This window comes from Morus notabilis, unplaced genomic scaffold, assembly GCF_000414095.1.
Source record: "Morus notabilis unplaced genomic scaffold, ASM41409v2 Scaffold1379, whole genome shotgun sequence".
Classification (NCBI taxonomy): domain Eukaryota; kingdom Viridiplantae; phylum Streptophyta; class Magnoliopsida; order Rosales; family Moraceae; genus Morus; species Morus notabilis.
In genome coordinates, this window is record NW_010360711.1 from 312,444 (window position 1) to 326,507 (window position 14,064).

At 33.0% G+C, this 14,064-nt stretch overlaps 1 protein-coding gene across 1 annotated transcript; it reads left to right on the forward strand.

The window, feature by feature from the left end:
- The first annotated feature begins 8,906 nt into the window (after positions 1–8,906).
- LOC21396564 (probable ribose-5-phosphate isomerase 2) lies at positions 8,907–10,211 on the forward strand. Its single transcript, XM_024164952.1, has one exon. It carries the CDS (start codon positions 9,199–9,201, stop codon positions 10,015–10,017), a length of 819 nt encoding a protein of 272 aa, XP_024020720.1. The 5' UTR covers positions 8,907–9,198; the 3' UTR covers positions 10,018–10,211.
- Positions 10,212–14,064: the final 3,853 nt, after the last annotated feature.

Here is a 14,064-nt window from a genome sequence, read left to right on the forward strand (position 1 = left end):
GAATAATCTGAGAAAAGAGATAAAGCTAATTATACACGTTTGCTTACAACATTGTAAAATGTTGTTTGAGATTTTACTCAATCAATTTTCTTCGTCAACTTCCATATCTAAATTATTTATTATGTATTAAAGTCAAATTGTAAAATGTTCTAGGTTTAATATATATTAGCTTATGCGGAAAATTGTCACATGCAAAATACTGACCAAGTACCTAATTTTCTTGAGCCACTCAGGGAAATAGTTGACAAGTTTAATACAATTTCATTACTTTTATGAATTCTAAGGTATAAATGTCTTCCTTTGACCACTTTTCTTTAATCAAACCCGGGAACCTGCTCTCTGAAAACTCATTTCCAATTTATTCAACTGAACTGACCCCATGCAGAAAAACCTCCCGATGTCTCTAGTTTCCTACCCAACACACATATATAATATATGAAAACGATGTTACATACATATATATATATATATATATATAGACTAAAGAGCTAGTTAGCTTTATTATTATTATTATTATTATTAGACTCAATCAATATAATAATAAGGAGATTAGGTCTGATCTATAGAAGTTTGTGTATAACTAATCACTTTTTGTGTGTGTGTGAAATGAATGAAAGAGAGGAATTAGCATCAAGGAGTTTAAGAACGTCTCAACTAATCGAATAATTTATTATTTAATATTCTCTTCAAATTTTAGTGTACGCATAGGAGAAGATCTTATATTATGGTGACTTTCATACTTATTAAGATTAGATATATATATATATATATATATGTGTGTGTGTGTGTGTCTATATATATATATATATATATATAAGGTCAAGGTTCACTAATTAATTAGTAGCTTCCTTAGGATTTGAACTAGCAGCTATTGATATGGGCAATTATTTGGTTGCTTATCCTTCCATTTTTTTTTTCATAATTAGTTTTGATTTTGAGCAGCATGAGATCAGGATACTACTGCTTGCAGTCGTTTACGCAAACATATTAAAATTAAATACTCGTCGTAATTTGTAACAAAGTCTTATCATGACGTGATAATACACTTTTTGCCTTCAAAGTCAACATAATCCTACGTATAGTATCAGTTCCATATGTCGTATTTCGATAAAAAATTTTAGGGAGATGCAGATCTAATAAATAAAAAATCTGACCTAATAAGAAAGTCTCTTTTATACGTCACTCTGTTCTTCTTTGTATGCCGACGAAAGAAGAAATCGGTGAGTCGTTGACCTATTAATAATGCAAAGTTGTTGCAATGCATTAATGGTATACTATAGCCATATTTATATATAGCGCGTGTATGTATGTATATATGTAGAAGTATACGTATCATGTGTGCATAAAATATGTATTGTTTGCAAAGTTAAAATATGTTAATTGATACAACCGGCAGTGAATCAATTACTCACTGTCCCGGCTAAGGAACATAAAATGAATCAAGGGTTTTATTTCATTTCATTTTATTGTGCTTTCTTACATATATATATATATATATATTGTGTGAATCAAGGTTTAATTTATTTTACTAATTTTAACATTCAATATTGCCGGCATTTTATAACATTATTGAATAATGTCTCCCTCTCGTGAAACCTTGAATTAGTACAAGTTAGTAGGTAAGACTTTCAACTCTCTAGTTCTCATTTTTCTACCATCCATTTCGTTTATGTCGTCGAATTCGGTTATTTTATTCTGTAACTGCTAAAGATTGTGACATTTTCTAGTTTATAAAATAGTAACTTCACGACTTGTTACTAGTAAAATTCTTGTTTGTTTTGTCACGGACAAAGATTTAATTAACTCAATTAATTGCATACACATAGCTACCATCTAAATATCAGTCACTTCAATTTAGGTTAATTAACATAAGAACGACAAAAAATCCCAAACATATTAAAAAAATCTCAACTTTAGAATTAACTTATATATTAGGTGATAAATGTGGAGAAAATTACAAGAATAACCATTTTTTTTCATCATTTTATTATTTATGGCATTAAAAATATTCTAATAGAATATAAAAATATCCCGTCTGAAAAAAAATATTCTAATAAAATATGAAAGATATTCTAACAAAAAATTAATAGCATAAATAATAAATATAAAAGTGACTATAAAAATAAAATAGTGCATATTTTTTATGACATTCTTGAAAATTTCTCATAAATGTATTGACACTTGGTCCCTATATATGGTCGCTTTTAGCATCCAAACGCAAAGTACTATATGCTAAAAATGATATATATATATATATATATAACTCATATATATTAACATTTCTTCTTTTTATGGATTGCATTTATCTTCCTCATAGCCACGACGTCGTTCTATGTTCATACACACGACACACATGGTATGTACGTGCGTAAACAAGCACATATTAAGAAACACTTTTTTTTTTTTTTAAGAGCAAAAAAAAAAAGAAAAAAAGAAAGGCGTCCACAAGAAACATGTGCATTAATTACGCTAGTGGTAAATCCACTGAACCAACTGAATAAATGAGAAGATCATCTGTGCTATAATTTGAAGATCATGTCTGCAATGCATATCCATTTTAGATAACGCAAACACAAGATATAATATTATTGTGGAATTAGGCATTGACAAAAAAAGTAGACATGCTCAAGTTGCTAATTATTTAATTCAATGGTAAATATACAAATGACCAAATCTTGTTAGGCAGTACTGAAGGGTTTTTTATTTTTAATTTTTTAAAGTTGTATTCACAATTCAACTTTTTTTTTTTGTTATTATTACGTTTTTTCCTCACAAAAATTTAAGTTTTAATTCAAGTTTAACCTATGAAAAGATTTTCTTCTTAAGGACTACGTACTCTCCTGAAATCAAAGTTTGTATAGTAGCTAAGTAAAAGTAGAAGTTCTAGTAAATTACTCTCTCAAAGCAACAAATGAAGTTGGGTTTATTTTCACTTCTTGGACAAAAAAATTCATTGGGGGGGAGGGTAATGTACATTATATTTTATTAATTTTCTGTTAATTCTCTTTTCAGTCATCCAGCTGATGATTCCAAAATATATATATTTTTTGTGATTTAAAAAATTTCACTTCCTTTTTTTTAAGTGAAGAAAGTATTATTTGAGACTAATTATATATATATATATATCAATATATAAGTTGCTATCAATCATGAAAATATGACATCATATACATAAATGACAACGTTTTACTTTTTTTTTGGTCATTTTTTGAGGTAATTTTTTACAGGCTTGCCCAGAAAAATGTTAGGATCGTGTCTGCAAAATTTCATAATTTTTTGACATCGTTTTTATTTTATTTTATTTTTCAAAGATCAAAAATAAAAAAAATTATAAAAAATAGAATATTCATAAAAAATTGATGCCGCTTATTGCATTAATTTTTAAAAATCGTATATTAATTTTAGAATGTAAAAAATAAATAAAATTATATTTTTTTTATTCATCTCGGTTTTTAGGCATCTCACTACGCGGGCTGTGGGGCAAATATTTTATATGAGACAAAGAGGATGTTAAAGCTAATTATGATAATGTAAGGATTCACTCCAAATGAACCGAACTAATTAAAGTGATGACCACATAACGCCTTTAAAGGAACTTTGGTGATCAGGTATGGATAGCCACTTTGGATACGTGTCTATCTTAAAATATATTGCCTTTTGGAGTTTTTATGTATATCAAATTGGAACCTTTTGAACTACTATCCTCCTTATCAATTATATATCATAGTCTTAGACTTGGAACAAATTAAAGTACTACCATTTCATTGGTTGGGCGAGACAAATATATCATACATTATTGTGCTTTTTGGAGATAATGTCAGATCACGTTATTCCCCTATTCCCACAATGACGGCCAAGAAAAAATATCTCACACATTTTTTTCAACAATTTCAGCTCTACCTAAGAAGAAACTTTTGAGTAATAATCATATAAACTTGGGTTTTTCTCCACTCGTGTATATCTCAAAAAAAAAAAAAAAAAAAAAAAAACTATGAATTGTAGTACCTGATTAACATTTAAGAGAATACAAAATAATAGCTTGGCACTCGATATCCATAATGTAAATTGTTAGGTTTTTTAAATTCAATTTTATGGACATGTCAAGTTTATTGTGTGATATACATGTGTTGTTTTGATTTTATCTGAATTTATACCCTATTTCTTATTTTCAGGTTGCGTTTAGAGTAAGGATCTGAGTCATGGTTCGGATTATAATTCATGGCTCTCTACAGTGTTTTTTCTCACAAAAAATATATGTAAATCGAGAATAATTCTGAATTATGGTTCTGAATTCATGAACTAAATGTTTTATGTTTTCCTAACTATCTTTTACATTTTTTATATTAAAAAACCTAAAAGATGTATTTTTTATATATATTTTTTTACCTTTTTTATGTAATAGTCTAAAAGTGGATACTCTTTCTTTTTCAAACGTTCTTTAGCGTCAAAACTATTGAGTATAATAAACATTCCATTACTCTTTAATCAGGACTGATCTTTTTATCGCTCTAAAATTCTCATAGACTCGTCACCATCAAGAAAAGATCAAAGCAAATTTCCAATTGAACAAGCAAGAAATTCTAGTGTTTGTCTATGATTTGTGAACGGTCACTTTCCGAATAAATGAATCGGCATACCAAATACACTTATAATAAAAATTGGATTATTCAGGCCTTGTTCGGCAGAGTGATTTTTGAGTGAAAAACTCAAGAAAAGGTAACTCGAGTTATAACTTTATTCGAGTTCATGTTCTTTTAAGTTTGAACTTGAGTTTGAACTCGAGTTTAGAACTAAAACTCGAATTCAAGTTTTCCCTTCAACTCGAATTCAAGTTAATGAACAATATTTTTTCTATTCTTAAAAATGATATAACTTTTTCATTTTAATTCTGATTGAGATGATTTTTTTTTTCTATGCGTTAACAATGAAAAGAAGAATAAAACTAGACCCATATACCCTATTAAAATTTTTCATCAGAATTGAGATACTATCTAAATACAAATACAAGTTTTAACTTACTCAAACACAAACTCAAAAAAATTCTTATCTCAAACCATAACTCAAATGTACACAACCAAACACAAACTCAAATTACAACTTCAATTCAAGTTATAACTCAAACTCAACTCAAAATCTACACTCAAATTACCTAACTCAAAAATATCAAAAGAACAAATCTATTTCGCACATCTTTCAAATTTAACACTGTATTATTTTTGTTTGTTCATCTTTTTTCTTTTTTTTTTCTTTGAATAAACACTTTAATAATTACGAAATATTAATATATCTCGTAGAGAATTACTAGCGTCACTTTTTTTGTCACTCTCATTATTATTTTTTACATTTACTGTTTGACACATATAATCTACAAATATGATATAATATTATTATTTAAAGAAAAAATGAGATAGTAGAACTCACTTATCAAAAAATGAATACAGAAAATAACAGAAAAAGTGCGGTAGCACTTCCTTGTGTCCCATATCTGATGGTCTCCACAGAATGTGATGTCTGACCTAATTAGACAAGAACTGCATTCATACACTAGTTGCTTGGTTTATATGCGTAACAACAAAATAAAACTTCAACAAAAATAATACTAGAGGAATCTTGCCTGGGACTTAGACTGCTAGACAGATTGTGATTGAATATTAGTGGGACAACTTAAACCAGACAGCTACTCGTTTGTCTCGAGTGATGATCAATAATTAATGAACTACTTTTGCATATCAAGTAGCATATATACATATATATATATATATATATATGTCTAAATTTAAAAAGAAAAATATAATGAAATAAAGAAAAGAAAGAGAGAGAACAGTGTGTGTGGTGCACAAATTGTTCAGCTAAAACTAACCAAGTTGTGGATGGAGAATTATTCGCCGACTACAATTATAGAGGATTAAATTATTAACTATAAAAAAAATATTAAAAAAAAGAGTACATAAAGTAAATATTTGTTTTGGTCATGTTTCCCAACAAGACCAATTTTTAGTGCTCAACTCATGTTAACCGGTTCCATTTGATGGCAACAGTGTTTACATTAGTTAACATCATTTTTCTTTTTACTAAAAAAAAGGTTAATTAGTAACAATGAATTGATAATTGCTTAGTCCTAAATCCTAAATTAATACTACAAAATGATTCCTATCTTGAATTTAGTTTGCTCTTGGTAATTTTCAACCTTTTTCTAATGAATCCAGTAATTTTGGTGGGATAGTCAAAGCTACAACCTCACTGATTATGCTATAGATATTTCAATCAATTCTTAACAGCTAGAAAGTTTTACTCTTGAGCACCTTCCACTTAGAGTTGTCAAATTGGCCATTGATTAATGCCCAAAAGTGATGTTCATAAGCGGTCAATTATAGCACAGAAGGGCGGTCGTATCCACAAAGAGATAACAAAATAATAAGAAAGATTAGCAAAATAAAAGCGTTAGAGAAAAATAAATAATAAAGGAATTAAAGAAAATGAAGAGTTTTTGAAATTTTGTTGCAAATAAAAAAGAAAGAAGATTTGTGTCGAAGAAATTCAATAGTAAAAACGGTAAGGGTTGAGAATCCCTAATGTTTCATTCACCAATTCAAGTTTTGATTCACAAAATAAAAGGATCGAATAAATTAAATCTACATGTTGACTCCGAAAATATTATTATTACAAATTATTCAAAATCGACAATATTATTCAGATATTAAACTTTACAGCACAAGGAATCAAAAGTCCGAATTGGGTCACTCAACAAAAGTTCATCTTTAAACTCACCAAGAGAACTCTAGCCTAGCTTGCAAAACATTCTCACAAGTTCTAGAGAGAAAATATGAGACTGACAGCAAGACGACATAAAACTGAATATGAAAAGCTTCCTTAAACCTAGGCTAACCCCCTTATTTATAGTGTTTAGAGGTTGCCTATCAAATAAGGAAACAAACAATAAAACTAGAAAATTACAAAGAAAAAGGAAAAAAAATAAAATTACACATAAATTAAGAGAAATCAAATATTTAATTTGGGAAAGAAATCCGGTAATTTGCTCTCATTTTTGGGAAAGAAAACCGGATTCAGCACCCAAGGGGACACATGTCGCAACGTGATTGGCTGTGAGGAGAAAACGCGCCACGTATCGCATGCGGATTGGGTAGAGTGTACTGGCGCGGGCAGAGTGGAGGACAGATGTCGCGCGCGGATGAAGAAGCAAGCCGACACTGAGCAGACGCGGGATCCACACTAGACATCTGCTTAGCTTACAGGTATGTATGGCTCGGCTGAAAGGCTTGACTTGGTTGAAAATATGGCTTTCATGGCTTATTTTTGTGTAGCTTTTTACAAACTTAGAGACATCAATTTCCCCATTTTGTTTTACCAATCATTTTTAAAAAGGAAAAATATTGTAGCACGTGAATTATTATTTTTTATAGTAATTAAAATATTACCACATCAATAAATAATAAGACCATTGCATATACTAACAAAAAAAAATGTTAAACACTGAAATATAAGTTGGTAGAAAAAGATTGAGATTTGAGAAAGTGTCTCTAGCGCTACTCTTTCTTCTCGTATACACCCCTAATTTGTTTTCTATAAAATTTATCTCCATCAAAATCTTCTTTTCCCTAAATATGACCTTGTCCTTCTTTGGTAGTGAATATTAATGATGTTAATATTCCAAATGTATGGTGTAATTTTATGGCTAATATTAAGTGATCACAGTTTTACATTTAAGCTTATTTCTCCCTTTTCCCTTATCGTTTTAGAATTTGCTAGAATTTTTAATAATTATTGAAAGTTGTCTCTCTTTTTTCTTGCATTTCTTATCTTTGAACTTTCTCTCTCTCTCTTCCCCCCTCATGTATTAAATTTCGTAGAGCAATTACCTTAAGAAAAGTCGTCCTCTTATTTTTTCTTTTTAATTACAGATGACCATTAACGAACTCATCAAATGTATCATGAATATGAAATTAATCACATAATACAAAATTGTAGAATTAAAAATGAGCTCATTTCTTCAAAAGGAATTATGAACTCATTATTTAGTTCTAATAGTTTTGACGAGAATTATAAAAATTTATTTCTGACATAAATTTACGATCACTTACGTTTGGTTCATGAATTTAGAATCATGTCATGATTCAGAATTATTCTTGATTTATGTGTGTTTTTAATGAGAGAAAATACTATAACGAATCACGAATCATAATTCAAATCATGGTACGAATTTACTAACAAAACGCATTGATATTATTGAAGTATAAATAAAATTTTTCTATTACACAGTACAAAAGTGGTTAATCCCTACGAGACAACTTAAACGGAGCACGTCCTCAACTAGTCATAATAATTAAAAAAACACAAGATATACTATTTGGATAACAGATTAAAAAAAAAAAAAGAAAAATAATCCCCGAAAAAGGAAAGAACTTATGCTTATGTGGATAAAACATGTATGAAAACAATCCTTCTAAAATGCAAAATATATAAAAGAACAACATGATAATTAACGATTCTACAAAAAAAAAAAAGAAAGTCAATTAACAAAATAAAAACATGTTCAACATTGTTATTAATTTTTCAGGAAAAAAATATAAATTTATTTAAAAACATTAACACAACAATAATCATACATAAAGAGTCAAACATAGTTGAGGTTCCGATGGGATTCTAATATTCTATTTCCATGGGGAAAGAATCTCTAATTACTATTTTTTTTTCTTCCCCCACCACCACGTCAAAAGAAAAAAAAAAAAAAAAAAAGCCTCCAATCCCCTCTTAAGTCCCACACAATTCTTTAAAAAAAAAAAAAAGCCTCCAAAAAAAAATTCGTAATTCCAAAGAAATCCAAAAAAGCTAATTATTTGCCAACTTCTCTTTCCCCGCGTTTTCTCTTCCCTTTCCTTCTATAAAAGAAAACACAAAATCCCCAATCTTTTGCCACTCTCCCCCGCCTCCTCTCAAACCCTATCTTCTTCTTCTTCTTCTTCTTCATCTTCCCACCACACATTCCTAGATAAAAACTCTCCAATTTTTTTCTCTTTATTTTTCCTTATAAAACCAGTCGTTTTCACTTCTACCATGCCCGGCCTTCTTCAATAACTCCAAAACACATATATTTTCATCCTTCTTTGATTTTTTTTTTTTTTTGGGAGTTTTTTCGTAGATTTTGAGATTCTGATATAAACATTTTATTGAGCCGAAGAAATGGCGACGATTCCTTATCCTCATTTTATTGGGTCAGAGAAATCGGCCGTGGAGAAGGGCATTCTTTCCTCTTCATCCTCCTCCTCCTCCTCTCCGCCGTCACCCGTCGTATTAACCCAAGACGAGCTCAAGAAGATCGCCGCCTACAAGGCGGTCGAGTACGTCGAGTCCGGCATGGTCCTCGGCCTCGGCACCGGCTCCACCGCCAAGCACGCCGTCGCCAGAATCGGCGAGCTTCTCCGTCAAGGTAAGCTCAAGAACATCGTCGGAATCCCGACCTCCAAAATCACCCACGAACAGGCCCTCGCCGCCGGAATTCCCCTCTCCGATCTCGACTCCCACCCCGTCCTCGATCTCGCCATCGACGGCGCCGACGAGGTCGATCCTTTCCTCAATCTTGTCAAGGGCCGCGGCGGCTCCCTCCTCAGGGAGAAGATGGTCGAGGGCGCTTGCAAGAAGTTCGTCGTCATCGTCGACGAGTCCAAGCTGGTCAAGCATTTGGGAGGGAGCGGGCTCGCCATGCCGGTCGAAATCGTGCCGTTTTGTTGGAAATTCACCGCACAGAGGCTCCAGAGCCTCTTTGCCGATGCCGGCTGCGTCGCGAAATTGAGGACTTTTGCCGAGAGTGATAAGCCCTTTGTCACGGACAATGGGAATTTCATTGTGGACTTGTATTTCAAGAAGGATATTGGGGATTTGAAGGCGGCCAGCGACGCCATTTTGCAGCTCGCCGGAGTCGTCGAGCACGGGATGTTCTTGGACATGGCCACCACCGTGATTATTGCCGGAGAACTCGGTGTCACGGTGAAGAATAAATAGAGAAAAAACAATAAAGGAAGAGTTTTTTCAAGGTAGTTATTGAGATTCTGGGAATAATCTGACTTAATAATGTATTGTACAAGGGGATTAAAGTTATAATATTTCAGTCAAATTTGACTGCTATTTTGTTGTAACAAGGGAAAACGTTTTTGGTTTCCTGATAGATTTATTGGGTTTGTGGGGTCTGAAGCAAAATTTTGATGGCAACAACTAGACAAATTCTAATGAAAAATATTCTGAAGCAGTATTTATGGTGTATTTTCATGCACTAATCAGCCATGGACGGTCCCGCCCATCACGTAACAGTGCCGGGTTCGGTACGGTCCGGTACAATATTGTTACGGGCCGTGTCGGCCCGACACGTTTGATGGGTTAGGGCTTGGCCGCGGCTTCTCAGCCCGCGGTCCAAGCCTGACCCTAGCCCTTGAAGCCCTGAGACCCGGCCCAAGCCCAGTTCAGCCTAAGCACGTGTTCGGCCCGCGATACGACCCTTCTTCGGCCCGGCCCAAGTACGTGTTCGGCCCACGAAACGGCTCGCTAAAAGCCCTCCCTGCCCGCCAGGCTTGTGACCGTTGGGCCATTTGCATGCCTAATGGTCGGTCCGTGCCGACTGTTGGGCACACGAAGGGCCCAACGGTCACAAGCCAAAAATCCACCCCAAAAAACCTTATAAATACTCCTTAATCCCACCCTAAATCCCACATAACAATTCACTCTCAACTTCTTATCTCACGCTCATTCTATCTCTTATCCTGTCTCTTTGATATTGATTCTAAGCTTTTCTTTATCGATTACTCATTTTCTTGCTATTTCATTTACGAAGTTCAATCAATTTCCATAAATCCTGAAAAAAGGTATTCTACTTATCAATCTTGTTATATAACATTGTATTACTCAAATTTATTTATATTGTTTATTGTTTATAAATGAACAAATTAACATTAGTTTATGTTTTTTTTTTAGAAAATGGCCGCATCTTTTCCCAATTTCACTGCTCTCTTTAAGCTTGGTGATGAGCCATTTTATGAGGATGAAATGTTGGCCCACAACACCATTCTTACTGAATTGAAAACTGCTCCGGTTGATAATGCTTCAGTGCATAATGAGGAAGTTGGGGAACGTAGCAGGGGAAAAAGACCCCGAACTTCTCCCGCATGGCAACATTTCACAGAGGAGCCCCGACCAAATCCAAAAACAGGTAAAATAAAAATTCGTGTGGTATGTAAATATTGTAAAAAGTATTGTTCTAATAAAAATGGTAGGGGTACTGGTAATCTGAATAAACATTGGAAAGCATGTCTACCGTTGCACTAAGGTGGGAATGCAGACTTCCGCCAACAAACACTATCACTCACATCATAAGGGTTGCAAAATTTTACATACGATTTACAACGTGCTCATGAGGCACTAACTAAATTTTTAGCTAGTGCCGAATCACCTCTTTCTTTTGCAGATGATGCGGCATTTGAAGAATTCATACAGACGGCCTTATGCCCACAATTTAAACGGGTAAATAGAAACACAACTTGTTCTGATTGCACGAAAGTGTTTTATGCAATGAGACACACTCTAGTTGATAATTTTAGGTCTTTTAATGCTACTATATCTTGTACTTCTAATCTTTGGGAGGGGTGTAATAAAACTGGATATTTATGCGCCATGGTGCATTATGTTGACAATGAATGAGTTTTACAAAAGAGAATAATAGGTTTTCGTTTATGTCCATTTCCTCATAATGTAAATGCTATTTTTGGAACAATAATGGATATTTTTTGGTTTATGGGATAGAAGATAAAGTTTTAACTATTACTTTTGATAATGCGTCAGCTAACACGGCTGCAATTAACATGTTTAAACGTAGTTTGAAACCAGCTTTTGGGGGTAAAATTTTTCATCAACGGTGTGTGTCTCACAGAATAAATTTAATAGTACAAGCAGGAATTGAACATATTTCCTCTAATCTAATAAATATTAGAGAAGCTTTATCCTTCGTATCTAGTTCTGGAGCTCGGCTCTAAGAATTTAGATAATATTACAGGAACAACCAGATGTGAGACATATGTGGAACTCCACCTACTTAATGCTGAAGGCTGCACTTCCGTATCAACAGCTCATCACAATGTATGTGAACAGTAAGAACTATCAGCTTTTAATTTTTGATACAGATTGAAAGATTGGTGAGTACTTTTTTAAATTTCTTGAAGTTTTCTACAATGCTACTGAATTACTTTCTGAAGTTTATTATCCTACTGCACATTTAGCTTTGCATCAACTATTTAATATTTCAGAAACATTTTCTTTTTATAGGGATATTGAATTTTTTAGAATTATGGTTAAGCTAATGGAAGCTAAATTTAAAAGTTATTGGTCCGGTTGTTCTATGTTATATGCATTAGCAGCCATTTTAGATCCTAGATGCGGAGTAGATGGGACCAAATCTTTGATGACTGCTACGACATAAAATTTAGGTATTGATATGCAACTAACTATTACAGGCTAGAAAAATATTAGGAAAATTATTTGGTTTGTATGAAGTAAAATACGGAACTGGTAAAAAAGAATAGGGAACTTCGACGTCAACTAGCAGTTCGGGGCCTAAAGGCTCATCGTGGAGCTTCTTGAAGAAGAAAGAGAAAACGTCATGATCGTCATCAATAAAAGCGTCTACCGAATAGGTAAAATATTTTGAATCAAACTTTGTAATCGATGACGACAAACTGGACATCTTACAGTGGTGGCGGAGCAAGACCGATCGTTTTCTAACACTGTCCATAATAGCCTGTGACATTCTGACAACTCTAGTGTCAACGGTAGCGTCAGAGCACGCATTTAGTGCAAGCAGCCGAATTCTTGACGAGAAGAGAAGCAGAATGTATCCGGATATCTTGGAGGGGCTAATGTGCGTTAAAGACAGGGAAAATGCCAGAAGACGAAAACAACACTATACGGAATATTCAATAGATTATTTTTCTAATTTAGATATAACAGAATTTTCTGGAAGCATTTAGGTTTTGTAATTTACTTATCTTAGAATACTGCACTCTTTTTTCCTTCACTAAGTTTTTTTCTCGATATCTCCACGGGTTTTACTTGACAAGGTTTTTAACGAGACAGACATTTATGTGTACTCATTCGTATTATCTCAATTCAATAAAATCGCATCTTTTAGAGGCATATGATATATTTTCTTTTTTTAAAAAATAAATATTGTAAAAAAATTAAAAGGGCCACGGCTGGCCCATGAAGGGCCTGGGCCCGCGCCCGGCCCCGGCCTTTATGGACGAGGGACTGGGCCAGTGTTGGGCCTGAGGATCCTCTCTCAAGTCCGGCCCAGACATGATCATAAACTGTTTAGGGCCATGCCTGGCACAGCCCAGACCCACCACGGGCTTGGGGTCTGGTACGGCACGTTTGACACCTCTATGATCAAACTTGCATCAATTAATATAATCAGCCATATATATATATATATATATATATATATATAATATCTTAGCGACTCAGGGAAATAGTTGACAAGTTTAATACAACTTCATTACTAACAAACGCATCACGGCTTTTGGGAATTTTTTTGTATAAAAATATATATATTGTATGTATCTGTAAACTTGAGCTGACATATATACGTTCACCCACTGGGAAAGCTTAGTGGGTTCTTCATGATGAAAAACCTACAGTAAAAGCACAGGCCGCACAAACGGTGCTATATATATCGAAAAAATTATAATCTAATTAAATTAACCGAATCTCCTAATCTCTGGAAAATTAATTTTAGTATTGAACCTCCAACATTAATCTGGATGATAATTGCCTAATACAGTACTTTTCCAATTGCCTACTCCGGTATCAAGTGGGAGATTACTTCCTAATTGATCATATTTCATCGAATTGTTAATATACAGTCGTCTAATAAAATATATGTAATTAAAATATAAGTGAGGTAAATATTTGAAAAAAAAAAAAAAAAAAACAATGGATTTGTATAATTTGAAAGATAGATACATAAATACGTACTTAAGCGCCTTTGTGTAATAACCTCTCTTTCCC

Coding starts and splice junctions, on each gene's coding strand:
- LOC21396564 (XM_024164952.1), top strand. CDS start 9,199: ATGGCGACGATTCCTTATCCTCATTTTATTGGGTCAGAGAAATCGGCC.